This window comes from Ixodes scapularis, unplaced genomic scaffold (assembly GCF_016920785.2).
Source record: "Ixodes scapularis isolate PalLabHiFi unplaced genomic scaffold, ASM1692078v2 PGA_scaffold10__122_contigs__length_95168666, whole genome shotgun sequence".
In the NCBI taxonomy this organism is placed as follows: Eukaryota; Metazoa; Arthropoda; class Arachnida; order Ixodida; family Ixodidae; genus Ixodes; species Ixodes scapularis.
The window spans coordinates 48,560,033-48,573,296 of NW_024609836.1; the positions used below are offsets into that span (position 1 = coordinate 48,560,033).

The 13,264-nt window shown below is 46.2% G+C and overlaps 1 protein-coding gene across 1 annotated transcript in view; it reads left to right on the plus strand.

Annotated features, from left to right (window-relative positions):
* Positions 1-11,330, plus strand: part of LOC121834776 — a 29,101-nt gene extending 17,771 nt beyond the window's left edge. Inside the window, exons 5-8 of the mRNA XM_042288548.1 lie at positions 1,092-1,199; positions 3,351-3,386; positions 11,090-11,218; positions 11,311-11,330. Coding sequence (XP_042144482.1) covers positions 1,092-1,199; positions 3,351-3,386; positions 11,090-11,218; positions 11,311-11,330 — 293 coding nt within the window. The remainder of the gene's footprint in view (positions 1-1,091; positions 1,200-3,350; positions 3,387-11,089; positions 11,219-11,310) is intronic.
* Positions 11,331-13,264: the final 1,934 nt, after the last annotated feature.

A 13,264-nucleotide genomic window follows, 5' to 3' on the forward strand; every position in this document is an offset into this window, starting at 1 on the left:
TACAGGTGAAACGAACAATGCATCGCTTCTCTTTACGCAGCAATGTAATGCATAGGATTCATCACTAGACATTTCTCGCTCTGCATGTATACGATTCAAAACAAACAGCAATATGAAATGCAGTTTGCCAGTTTTGAATGTAAACGACTTTACTACGTATAGTCATCGATCAATCAGTCAAATTTTAATGTGCCCCCGAGCAGCTGGCAGGCCTTATGAGGGAGCCGCGGAAATGTGATGTGTCATTCACAACGTTATCCTGATCCCAATCTTTCCAGTTCTCGTTTTTGCCACTCCAAAGACCCTTGCTATGGATGGCGCGAGCACATTTGTACAAAATGTCCGAAAAAAAAAAAAAAAAAAATAAAACGCATTGATGAACGCTTATTTTTTGCCCAAAAGTGGCATTAGAGGTCCGAAACAGATGCCAAAGTTTCAGCCCGAACCCATGTTATATGAAAGAGTTATAAGTGATTTTCTGAAAATTTTAATGGTAAAATGGTGGCCGACAAAGCTTTCGAATACACGAAGCTCTATGGCGCCAGAAACTGAAAATGGGCGAAATTAATAATAATATGCCCCATTTTCTCATTGAAAATGTCAGAAAATCACTTATAACTTTTAAATCAAATATCACTGGCAGTCGCAGACGCCTCCTGGACACATTGGCCGCATGTGCGCGTGCACTGCGTTCTCGCATGGAGAGGAGGAAAGCGGTCGGATAGGCACATCATTTTGGAGTTGGAGACTCTATAACTCTGTTTCACCTTGTGATGTACCGCAGGAAAGGTTACAAGCGCGAGCTCCTTGTTCTAGGGCACATCTCGGGGGCACATGCTCTTGTGGGTTAAGAGCAGCTCCCAACGCTATGGGCTTGCGCTTTTAGCCTTCTCTGCACTACAACATCAGGTGAAACGGAGTATAGCAGAAGACTGATGATTCTGCCTCCTCGTCGCAGCTACGTGGCGCATAAACCGCGCAACCCCGATCGACCGTTGGAAGCACTTTTGAAATAGCTGCATACAGTCCTGACGCTGGCTCTTTGACGACTCGGTTCCCGCGTGAGATTAACGAGGGTTCGAATGTTGCAGCCTTGATCGGGGTACATCGGGAAGGAGCCACGTCCGGCACCGACTTGGGCCGTCCTCACTGGCTCGGGATGGACATAGAGGAGCCAGCCGATTCCACGCAGCGCACCAGTATGCCTGTTTTGCTAACGCTCGGTTCTGTCCAAACTACCCTTGGGACGCAATTTATTATCTTGTTCGTTCGTTAAAAAGTGCCGGAAACGTAGATAATGTCATCTGAAGATTTTTGCATAACGGTTATCCGGGTGTTGCTTGGAAAAGGTTTTACTTTATTATCCCCTGTTCTCTGTATCATAAGTCATTTAAGCGATACTATAGAGGCACAGGTTTTGTGCTCACGACTTCGAGTACTATGCTGTTTGTAATGTGACGCGCTCGGGGGAGGGGGCAGTAAGGTGCCTCAATATATAACCTTCGCAGGAGGTGTAAGTCTTTCTGGCACATAGTTCTCACAATACTTGTCAAGAAAAGCGTTTGACGTATTGACGTAAAGGTTGCGAAATACCAATTAAACATAAAAATTGTGCAGCAAAAAAAAAAAAAACGATTGTGTTCTCAAACTTGACAGGCACTGGAAGTAGATATATTGTTTTTTCTTTGACAGGTCAAGGCACAAGAAAGAAGTACTTTTCTCTTTAAATTTGTCAGCCAAACAGTGTTGTTCTCGTGTAGGGTTCTCTAGAAATACTTAGTCGATTATGCTGCGGCCCTTAACGAAGTCCGGGACTTGGGAAGGGCCTTGTTAACTTAATGCAGTGCCTCCTGTGGGTCGCGGCATAACTGAGAAGTGGGAACAGTTAAACGTGATGGTGGTTGAGAATGCACCCCACAACAGCTTTACTTGCACGGCGGGTGGACGAGGTCAACCACCTAATTTGTACGGCTTCAGCTCCGCACCATCTCTCTGTGTACTGAGCATCACCTATATCAGAAGGCTTCTGTCAAGTATCATCATAACGTCACACCAGTTTCGAAAACCCGGCGGTGTCTTTCGTTTGTCAGTTGTCACGTGCAACGCTCCCATTGGTCCGAAGCGCTGACGTGAGCACGCGTCTTCCTCTTGCTCTCTTTTCGGCGCTGACAAACTGACAGACACCGCCGGGTTTTCGTCGAAACGAGGCCTTTCGTTTTCGGTAAAGTCACGCGCACAGCTGGCTAGGAGCCAGAGAGGAGGAAACGCCGCGCAAGACCTCGTATAGTTAACAAAACCGTAGTGCTGAGCGAGATGGCTTACTCAGAGAAGGCCAACGCTGGAAACAGATTGGAAGCGTATGCTCCGTTAGCGCTCGGCTTCGAGTCAAGTTTAAGCTGAACGTTGGCGCAATCGTCGTGTCCGCTCTGTGCCCAGCGTTGGCTTTCTCTGATGATTCCGTCTTATTCAGCACTACGGCCTTGTTACCGAGGAGGTGTTGAGCCGCGGCGCGGTGGAATGCGGGCGTGCTCGGTTGCCACCCTGCTGTCGCCGTAAAAGGGTAGATATTTGGGCTAGTTGGTAATTAAGCATCTAAACGGTATTAGCGCACACGTAAAGAGAAGATACAGGATAGAGCGCTACTGTGAGTAGCGCTCTATCCTGTACCTTCTTTCTACGTGTGCGCTAATACCGTTTAGATGCTGTCACCGGTTGATCTTCGCTCTGGTTTTCCTAGCGGTGCGTGTACTGTGATCTGTGTGTGTGTAGTTAAAATGATGGACGCGGTTCACTCCACAAGTGATATGGATGCGGTTTCATCAATTCGCCCGTTTGTATAGACGCTTTGCAGCAGCTGTGCATGGACGCCGCCATAACTGACCTTCAGTTTTTGTTTCCTCTTATTCTGTTTATTTCACTTCATCATTACCATAGCGGGCCAGGTTATTGTCATATTAGATTCAATTTTGTCCTTTTTTAAAGCATCGGCCTTTGTAGAGGATCGTCAACTACCGTTTCAGTTGCTCGGCATCTCGGTAAGACAAGAGAATGTCAGCAATGGCGGCTGTAATTTGGCGCGTGTGTAGAGCGTCTATATCTCTGGACGGATAGTGAAATTAACATTACCATGAAATGATAATTTTCCGAGTGTCTAAGAAATCATCTTTATTTCTCATCGCCGATTTTTGTTTCGCAGTTCTTTCACACTAATGCACAGCCTGTTTAGAAAAGCACGAGTCAGCTTTTTCCCACTGTTGCGACATCAATTTAACAACTATCAGTTGCAAACTGGCTGGCAGACATTTGCTATACTTGAACGATTGACTCGAATGAAGTCCTTTCTTTTTCAGCTCGGAAACGGCAAGTACCACTGAAATCGGGTAAAAGTAGGTACCACTCAATGCTTGTTCTTGTAGAGTGAAATAAGTGATCGTGTGACGCCACACACACTTTTGGATACTCTGGAGTGAATAGATTTGTCGTATACTTTACAAATCTACGTTATAAATTGGCGCGGGTACACATGGTCGGTATTAGACCCTCATTGACCATGTTCACTTTCTTAAAGAACGGCTAGTTACGCTTAACTTTATCAAAATGTTAATTACTTTGCATTTGAATTGGGGTTATTTTAAATAAAAAAAAACAAAAAAACTTAATAATTAAAAGTAAAAAGAAAAGTTTAAATTTTTTTTTTTAAATACTTTATTCAAAAGTATGCCAAGAAAGTACTTCCGTGACCTTCGAGTGCTAATGAAGATTGAATTTGTACCTTTTAACTTTGTTATGACTAGTAGCCAACAATATTTAACAATAGTAGCAGCGCCCTATTTTATTTTTAAATATGTACAAAAAGAAGTTGTAGGTTAAAGGTTTGTTGATTCCTGATACAAAAAGTAAGTCAAAATAATTAAGATTTTTTTTACTGGTACTAGAGTTACTGGTTTATCACGCATTTGATCACCTTAATTTGAATTAGAAGCGTAAATTGACATGAGCTGTCTCGCATATACGTGTTTTGGCGTGATCGGACCTTTATACAAACGAGTGCTGTCTCCCGAAAATGCCATTGTTGCGTGTTATATACCCTGATCAGCAAAAACGTTTCCGATCACTCAGTGTTGTATGCGTTACCGAAAAAAAGTAACGAAATACGCTACTCGTTACTTACAAAATAAAGGAACCCTAACACAGACCTACGTTAACTCAAAATAAAAGGTACGCGTTACAGTTACCGATAAAAAGTGACGCACGTTACCTTTGAATTACTTTTTATTGAACAATTAACGGTAATAGCGTTTTTTTTTTTTGTTTTGGCGATAGCGGTTTTTTCTATTTTGGGACCAAGGGCAGGGGCTTTGTGTTTTTACTGATGTGGGACTTTTTGCGTGGGGAAAATACAGGCGAAATATTGAAGGTATGTTGAATGACTGCAATAATTAATTGCTTATCGCCTCTACTTCGTTTCAGCTTAATAGAATGCTTCAACAAAATTTGAAATATACCCATCGTGTTCAGAAATCGACTGAATAATATCCACAATATCCGTAAATGACAATCGCACGTTTGTATTTTGAGCCTGGTGGCTGTATTTTTCGTTATAAACGGCCCACTCTGGCAAGCGCTCGGAGAGCAGCCAGCGGAGAGCTCGTGACGTCCGCCGCAATTGTGACGTAGATTGTCTCGGGACGAGCAAAGCCGCGGCGGCGAGGCTGACGTTGAGAGGATGTCCTAGCCGTTCCAGCCACCGAAGCGTCCGAAGCACGCCAGCGATCCTGCCACCGCAACTAACCCCAAAGCTGCTTGTGTATAAATTTCGACTGACGGGTTAATCTTCTATAATCTTGTAGAGGGACAATAGCGACGTCTTGACACACAAAAGAGAGTCTCGGGGAGAGGGGAGTTCCTCCATTCCCTCTTCTCTCGTGGTGGCAGGAGGCGAGACAGTTATCGTCACTACCTGTCAAGATTCCTAGACGGGCACTACAAACGAAGCGTTAGCGACATCCACCAGGTGTTCTTTGCTAATCGTTTATAGGAGCCGTGAAATGAATTTTGGGCTGGGATAAATTAATTTAGATTGAGATTTTAATAATAACATATCGTTTAGTGGGCTAAAAGAAGAAAGGTAGAAACTCAAAAGCGTGATTTTCGGTACAAATATTTGAAAACACAGCGCACTATTTCGTACCTCCTTCCCTTCAAAACCGCTCTGCCTTTTCACGATACATCCGCGGTACGCAAAACGCGTCACACATCACCCGACACCGGACCTCACTTATTCCCTTCACACCTAAGCTGACATTGTGGTGGAAGCTACGCGCTTGTCGGACCAATCAGCCGCCTTCCTTTCATCACCTGACCTCATTCGTTGCGCGTGGGTATACGCGAAAGAGCTTGATCACGTGGCAAAAAACAGAAGTGTATCTAGCCGGACGACCACGTAGTAGCTTCCACAGTACTGCTAGCTTAAGGGCGAGCGGGTTAGGGAAAGCAACTTTTGTCCGAGTGTTGAGCGAGAAGCTAATCTCCTAGGGGGAGAGTGGTGGTGTCCGGGTACACAAACGAGGGTCCGAGCAAGTTGGGAATCCCGGCTTTTTCTCTTCTTGAACCGTTTGGTACAATGCTCGATTTGTGAGTTAAGGAGGAAAGCTAAGAAGGAAAAAGCAGAAAAATTGTTTCGTGGCCCCTTTAATTCGTTTTAAATTCCTTTTCCCGTCTTTCCCAACAAGAGATTGGTGTGTCTTACGTAACACTGCTCCCTTGAACACGAATAGACCAAAAAATGAGCGCCGAAATTTCCGTTGTGGTATTCGTTTAAATTCAGTCGCAGCCGACGCTGCGAGCTAATGGGGCCATAAGCAGCGTCGAACACGCTAGTCACTAACCTTTTTTTTTTGTTTATGATTGGTTCAGCGATGATAGAACACGTACAGAAACCCGAGGAACACCATGATCGTGCCCTTTTGAAGCGCTCTGATTGGTTCCATCTGCTCGTAGCGTCGTCTGCGTCTAGACTTAGAGTAAAACAAAGTATAGAAACACGAAAAAAAAAGTCGCGTCACGTGCACGTGGCCTGACGTCATATGACCTACACCACCATTTTGTTTCCCCGCTAAACTTAGCGGGAAAAGAGACCTCACGCCACGCAGCTATTCTCTCACCCGAGCCCTCTCCTCCCCTCTCCTTTTTTCTCCCCTTTCCGTTCCTAGCAACACTTCCTATATAACCCTGGGTGTAAACAAATGAAAGCCGTTTACAATTCCCTGTAACGCCGGTTAGAGCGCAGCTCTTGAGGAGGAAGATGGAAGCGTACTGAGGGATAGGTGACTCCTTGAGGTCACGTGACCTCAAGGGGGTCACGTGACCCCCTTAGGTCACGTGACCCCAGAAGTCACGCGACCCCCAGAAGTCACGTGACCCCCTGAAGTCACGTGACCTCAAGATCACGTGGATCTTGAGATCACGTGGCCCCTAAGGAGATCACGTGACCCCCTAAGGTCACGTGATCTCCTTAGGTCACGTGACCCCCTGAGGTCACCTGACCCCTTGAGGTCACGTGACCCCCAAAAGTCACGTGACCGTCTTGAGGTCACGTGACCCCCTAAGGTCATGTGACCCTTCAGGTCACGTGACCCCCTGAGGTCACGTGACCCCGTGAGGTCACGTGACCCCGTGAGGTCACGTGACCTCATGGGGTCACGTGACCTCAGGGGCTCACGTGACCTTTGGGGGTCACGTGACCTCGGGGGTCACGTGACCTTTGGGGGTCACGTGACCTGAAGGGTCACATGACCTTAGGGGGTCACGTGATCCCCAGAAGTCACGTGACTTCGGGGGTCACGTGACCTTAGGGGGTCACGTGACCTCAAGGCGGTAACGTGACTTCTGGGGGTCACGTGACCTCAAGTGTCAGGTGACCTCAGGGGGTCACGTGACCTAAGGGGTCACGTGACTTCAGGGGTCACGTGACTTCTGGGGGTCACGTGACCTAGGGGGTCACGTGACCCAGGGGTGTCACGTGACCTGGGTGGGTCACGTGACCTCGGGGGTCACGTGACCTCGCGGTTACGCCGACGCCGACGCCGACGGCGACGGCGACGCCGACGCCGCTCAAGCCGGAAACGGGCCCCTAAGAGCTGCGCTCTAAAAAACAACGAAAAAATGTAAGCGTGTTTTTAGGTCTTACCCGTTACTCTTTTCAAAAAGTAACGGTACGTTACTACATCACCGAAAAAAGTAACGCGTTGCCGGTAGCGCCGTTACCGGCAACGCGTTACCGCCAACACTGAGATCACTCTTACACTATAGAGAGTAACTGTATATGTTCCCCTTGCGCAGCAGAGTATCGTAATAATGTTATGAAGGCGGCCATGTTAGATCCAAGGCCGCACTGCGGGAAGCGACCGTCACTTCTGCAGGAGACCCGGAGGCACGGATGTAGTGTCTGTGGGGTGCGTGCTGCGGCGTGGGGAGCAGAGAAGATATCGCGTGGGCCAAAGGGATTGATGGCTGTTTTAAAGGACAACATAAATCGGGTTCTTAACGTATCGCACTAGGATTTAGTAGAGGTGCCTGAAGATCGTGGAAGCTTTCGCTAAAATTTTGGAAAGGTTTGCTTATCCAAATAAATAAAAAAAAGGACAAAAAAAGTATTTTTTATACTTTGCATGTACACTAAAAATATTCTGTGTTACATTGGCGCTTACTTTGGCCAAATGAAGTGAATAACAGGTAAGCCAAGTCTATTTTCTTCCATTTCGCAAATTTTTTCAATCGTAGTAAACGCCAGAATAGCCCACTACGATTTTCTGATGATTTTGAGATCAAAGGCTTAGCGATAATTTTTTCATAAAAAAGACCTTTTGTATTTTTTTTTGACTCCGGAGGTTTTATGTATTCATACAGTCAATTAACAAATGCACCAGCTTCGAGCACCTCTGTAGTAAATCCCAGCGGGATAAGTTAATAAACCGACTTATGGGGCGGTCCCTTCAAACCGCCATCGATCCATGATCCTCGCGGGAATGCGGCGACGGGCCGCCCGTGCGCCGTCGTCCCGTCATTCGCCTTTGTTCCTTTCTATGCACTCAACAAAAAATAGTTGCAAAAAACAAAACAAAAAAAAAAAACAAAAAAAAAAAACGACGTTTTTTGCAAACCGTAACTACTCCTTGTTGTCTGGTTCGAAGTGCCCGGATGTGCCGATCGCGTATCACTACGCAAGCGTCTCAGACTCGAGCAACGCTATCGTCCTCCGTATCGTCTGCTTCCAGACCTTCGAAACATGTTTTAAAACATGGCTCTAGTTATAAAACAACGCGAATATAGTCTACCCAGTGGCTACACATAGTGTTCAATGGTCAATGAACCTTCCAGTTCGTTCGATCTTAGCGTAGGATGTATATTTCGCAAACGCAAACGGAGAAACACGCTAAGTCCGAAACTTGGCGACTGCAAGATCGCTTTCCCTCGTGAAGGGTAGATCCAGCTCGGCGCTCGTGACCGCTTCTCGGCCAATGCGGAGTTGGTGGCGCAAGGAAAAGGAACGCGATACCCTTGCTCTGCAAGCAGAGCCTATATATACAGTTACTCTACCACACTGTGGGAATCAGCGCTCCTATTCGCGACTACAGCGAACTATAGAGGGCGCGCTGCTCAGGCAAAATGGCGGACGAAAGGAGGTCGTTCTCGTCGTTCAGCACGCGGAACACCACAAATTCCTGCACTGCAACGTAAAATCAGTGTTACATTTGAAAGAAAAGCGATTTTTCGACGGTAGAAACCTTCTTCTGGTCAGTGCGTAGAAATGACACGATGGAATCATAAAAAAAAATAATCACTGGAAACGATGTTTGTTTCTATGCTGCCTCCGAGAACCAAGCAGCGATAGCAGACGACAGAGTCGAAACGACCTCCTCTCCTGAGCTTCTCGGCGCTGCCGCTACGCGGCGTCGATTTCGCTGGAGTCGCGAATAGCTGACGCGCCATCCGCGGTATCTATACCGCCTGCTGATGCGGGAAGAAGTTAACAGATGCCGGGGAATATCGTTTCGTCGACTACGGGTGCTTGTAATGGGAGAGGTTGCTTATTTAAGCGACTTTGAGAAAAAGAAGACTGTAATGACCCGACGACTAGGAACACGTAACCCGGAAACAGGAGAGCTTGTCGGGTGTTCGCGAGCTGCCCTCGTTAGTAATATTAAAAGGGGAAGAACGACGGTGGAACACGCCAAGGCGTTCCACGTCCAGGTTGCATCGCACGAATGTACACGTCGAAGGCCCCCTGCTCGGTGAAATGAAATAAACGGCTCCTGTGGCTCAACTGGCAGCTAGATACCATGTAGGTAAAAGTACAACTATTTCTGAGCACACAGCTCATCGCACTCTGTTGAATAAGGGACTCCAGAACAGACGACCGCTGCGACTATTTTGCCTGCCAAAGGTGGATCAAGAGGGTATTAGGTAAACGGTCAAAATGTTTTGGCTGATCAGTGTGTGTGTTTTTTTTTACTCCAATTTATTTATTAGTATATCAGTATTGAATTCAGTATTGTATTGTGAATAGAATATTACAGAGCCCACAAAAGCTTTAGAATTTAGTTTTTTGGTTAGGGTTGGGTGATTGATCGATTAACCTACCGATTAATAAATTAATGCTTTAATCGCGAGTAATTTTTTTTGCCCGGTTGATCGGTTAAATTTTAACTAAGTAAACACAAGTAAAATGCAAAGATTCTATTACGCAGACGTGGACGAGTACACCTATATGAAAGGAAAACTCTAGGTGTTTGCCCTAACTGTAGCGGCGAGACTTGTAACTTGAGACAATTGCAAAAGGTAGCAACTTGTTCCGCCCATGTCAACCCCGTTCGATTGTCCGTTTAGCGTAGCAGAGACTACTATTGTGAACAATCAAGGGAGGTTGGCCTTGACGGAGAATATCAACGAACCTCTTTGCCTTACGCAGCTCAAGTAATTATCTCTGAGTGCGAGTGTCTTAGAGCTGTTCTCAACCACAAAGTCGAGGTTGATTCGATATCCAAATTGTATTTTGCGCCGTTTGTCACATATTCAACAAAGCCATTTTTTTGCCTTTTTAGTTATTATCTATGGAAATGAATGAGATCGATGAATCAAATCAATTAATTAACCGATTAAAGGGTGACGATTAATCGGGTTAAATGTTTTAATAGACTTAGTTTTGGTAGAGGAAGACCAAACGCGTAACATCCTTTTGTGTTGTCCTACTTGTTTCTAGAAGTTAGATGGAAAACCAAACAATATACAGGGTGCTTCTGTCTAAACTTAACAAATCTGTAAAAAAAAAAAAATAGAAAGAAAAGTAAACTTGAAAGCTACCTTTAATGCGGTTTGGGGAGATGAACTTTACGGTCAGGGGGAAATAATACAGGGGATAATTGTCCCCATAAGTCGAATTGTTAACTAAATATGTGAATTAACTTTTTAATCAGAGAAAATAGACATATGGTTTCAATTAGAAACTTGCTGAGCGTCATCGAAAATCACTAAATCAGAAATCAAAACAAGCGCACGTGGGCACATTTGGGGGATAAACATACGCACGAGGTGTGCCAGGATCAGGCCAAATCGCACGCCGTGTAAATACAGGTGGACAGACTAATGGCGCGAGATCGCGGCGCGCTTACAGTGCTTGCTTGATTGGTTAGGACGATGGATAGCGTGTGCACGAAATAACTACGAGAGCGCAGTGACGTTGCGCTTTTTTGACCCTGCTCGATTGACTTTCATCGGCTGGTAACGTTGGCTCTGATTTATGGTGGAACGAAGTATAGACCTCTGCAAAAAATCGGCTTCTGCGCGCTGCCATCTTTGTCTGCTGGGCTGTGGAACGCCTTCTGAACATGCGCTGTTGCTCTGCTGTGCGGAACGCTGCGCATGCGTCTACAGCTCAGTGACTCAGCATTTTTTGCCCGGGTGATAGGCATCGCAAAGATCTATGTATACATGGGCCTTTTGTTGCCTTTGTTTTCACCGAGGGAATTGTAGTTCTAACGCCGATGCTTTCATTACAAAATCGTCAATATTAAACTTCACCTATCGTTAGGAAGGTTCCAACCCGCAGGCCGGAGAAAGGACCCTCCAAGGACGACGACCGAAGAGGAGATGAAAAGCGAGGACACAACGGAGGAAGCGACGGAGGAAGAGGAGACGCCCTCGACCACCTCCGCCCCCAGTGAGTTTGTAGTCGCGGTTCCCTGCAGCGAGTGTTCACTGGCCAACTTTAGCCCGTTCGTGCATGTTTCGACCGTAGTCACTTACATGCAGTCTTGTACACGTTACTTTAGAAAAAATACTCGATTACAATTACAATTATTCTAGGTTATGAAGTATTCAATTAGATTATTTTATTATTTGCGAAAAATGGTAATTGGACGTTACTCGAAAAAGTAACCATTACTTTTCCGGTGACTTCCGATTTTCAAAACGACAAATTTTTCTCCCGGTTTGAAGACGGGTCTTTCGGACTGTCCATTATTGAATTATAGGGTCACCGAATTGTAAACTGCTTATCCGCTTAATTCACTAATCTTGGCAAACCAACTCCCTGTCAGACTTGGTTCGAGGATTCATTGGTAAAAAAACATGTGAAAACAAAGGGCTCAATTAAAAGGAAAGGGGAAAATGGCAACGGTTGCAAGTAATTTTAGTACTCCGAAAAGTAATAAGATTACTCATGAGATTACTTCCTAATAAATGAATCCAAATTATTGCTAAATTGCTCCAAAAAGTAATGGATTACAAATAATTTTATTACTTTTAATGGTTTCTGTACAAGTCTGCAACTTACATGATAAGAACGGTAGAAGGTCTTTCTGTTGTCTCGCTTCCAGCTCGAGCTTACTCGACTCCGGCGATTTCTTGAGCTACCCCAACTAACTGGCGAATTCCACTGGTCGTTTTGGAGCGCGCCGGGATCTACTTTTTCTGGAGCGCGCCTATTTCGCTGGGCCATCGGAATCGAGACGGATGTGTTCCACTCGTCGTTTTGGATCGCCTCCCGCTCCAGATCTCGATCCGGATCCGAGAAAAGTCGCTCCGCTGGTTTCGGCGGATTCGACCGGAAGTCATGGTGCAGCTTGGCCAGAACCTCGGCGCGAACACGTGACTTCCTTTCCCGCCGGTCGCCTCGGTAGAATTAGTAATGGCCGCTCGCTCACTGCTGCTGCTGTTTGATGGCAATTACTCGTAAAGTTGTTCGAGCAGCTGCTCCAGCAGCAGCGGCTCGAGCGTCAGCGGCGACGAGGATTGCTTGTGTATCCGGCATGGATTCGACTGCCTTTTCGAACATCCGCGAAATAGGCCGAAAATTGAGAAGTACTGGACACCATTCACGAGTGGATGAAGAGGCAAGTGGGCTACACCGATGCGTATTGCTTATCGACACGCATCTTTCACATCATGATTAACTTCGCTCGTACGTTAAACATGTGTTGTTAGCGCCGCGATTGCGAGAACATGCGCTTAAAATTCCGGGACCGGGGGAGGCGTGTTCCCGGGAAGGTGAATGACGGGAAGGCATCTGCCGATCCCGGAGGTACAGTGTTCTCCGGAGGAGTGGTCATGTTCGATTGGGGATCTGGAGGCGGAGCGCCTCCTTTCGGATCGCGTGCTCCATCCCGCGGATTTGGTCTACTCATTTCGGCGCGCTCTAAAACGAGAAATTGAGCGTAACTATATTTTCCGAATCGCCGCTCTTTACCATTTCCGGTGGGCTTTTTAGCATCGCGAAATCCAGCATAGTTTTTGTAAAATCGGCAAATAAAAAGCATGCCAAATTCGACATACGCTCACTTTTCAGTGCTATGACGTCAGCCGCAGGGAGTCTAAAATAACAGATTACGCCGAGCGTTTGTTTCGTGCTGATGAACGCGGTAGGTGCAGCGAGCTTTCGAAGCATTCGTTTGAGATCACCCAACTGCTTGTGACCAACTGAATACAAAGCCCCCCCCCCCCATAAGAATGCTAGGAAGGGAGACGCCAGGCGCCCGGCGCCCGGCGCTCCTTACACGACGTAATGAAAGAAATAAAGGAACCCGCGAGGATAGTAAACAAAACTCAGATTGAAATAGTGGATAAAAAATAGTACATAAACAATAAAAAAATATGACAAAAAAAACAAACAAAAAAAAAACTTGGCTTCATGACTGCCCCCCCCCCCCCGCCCCCCCCCCCCCCACACACACACACAAACACTCAAAAATATACTTCCGGCGTCAGT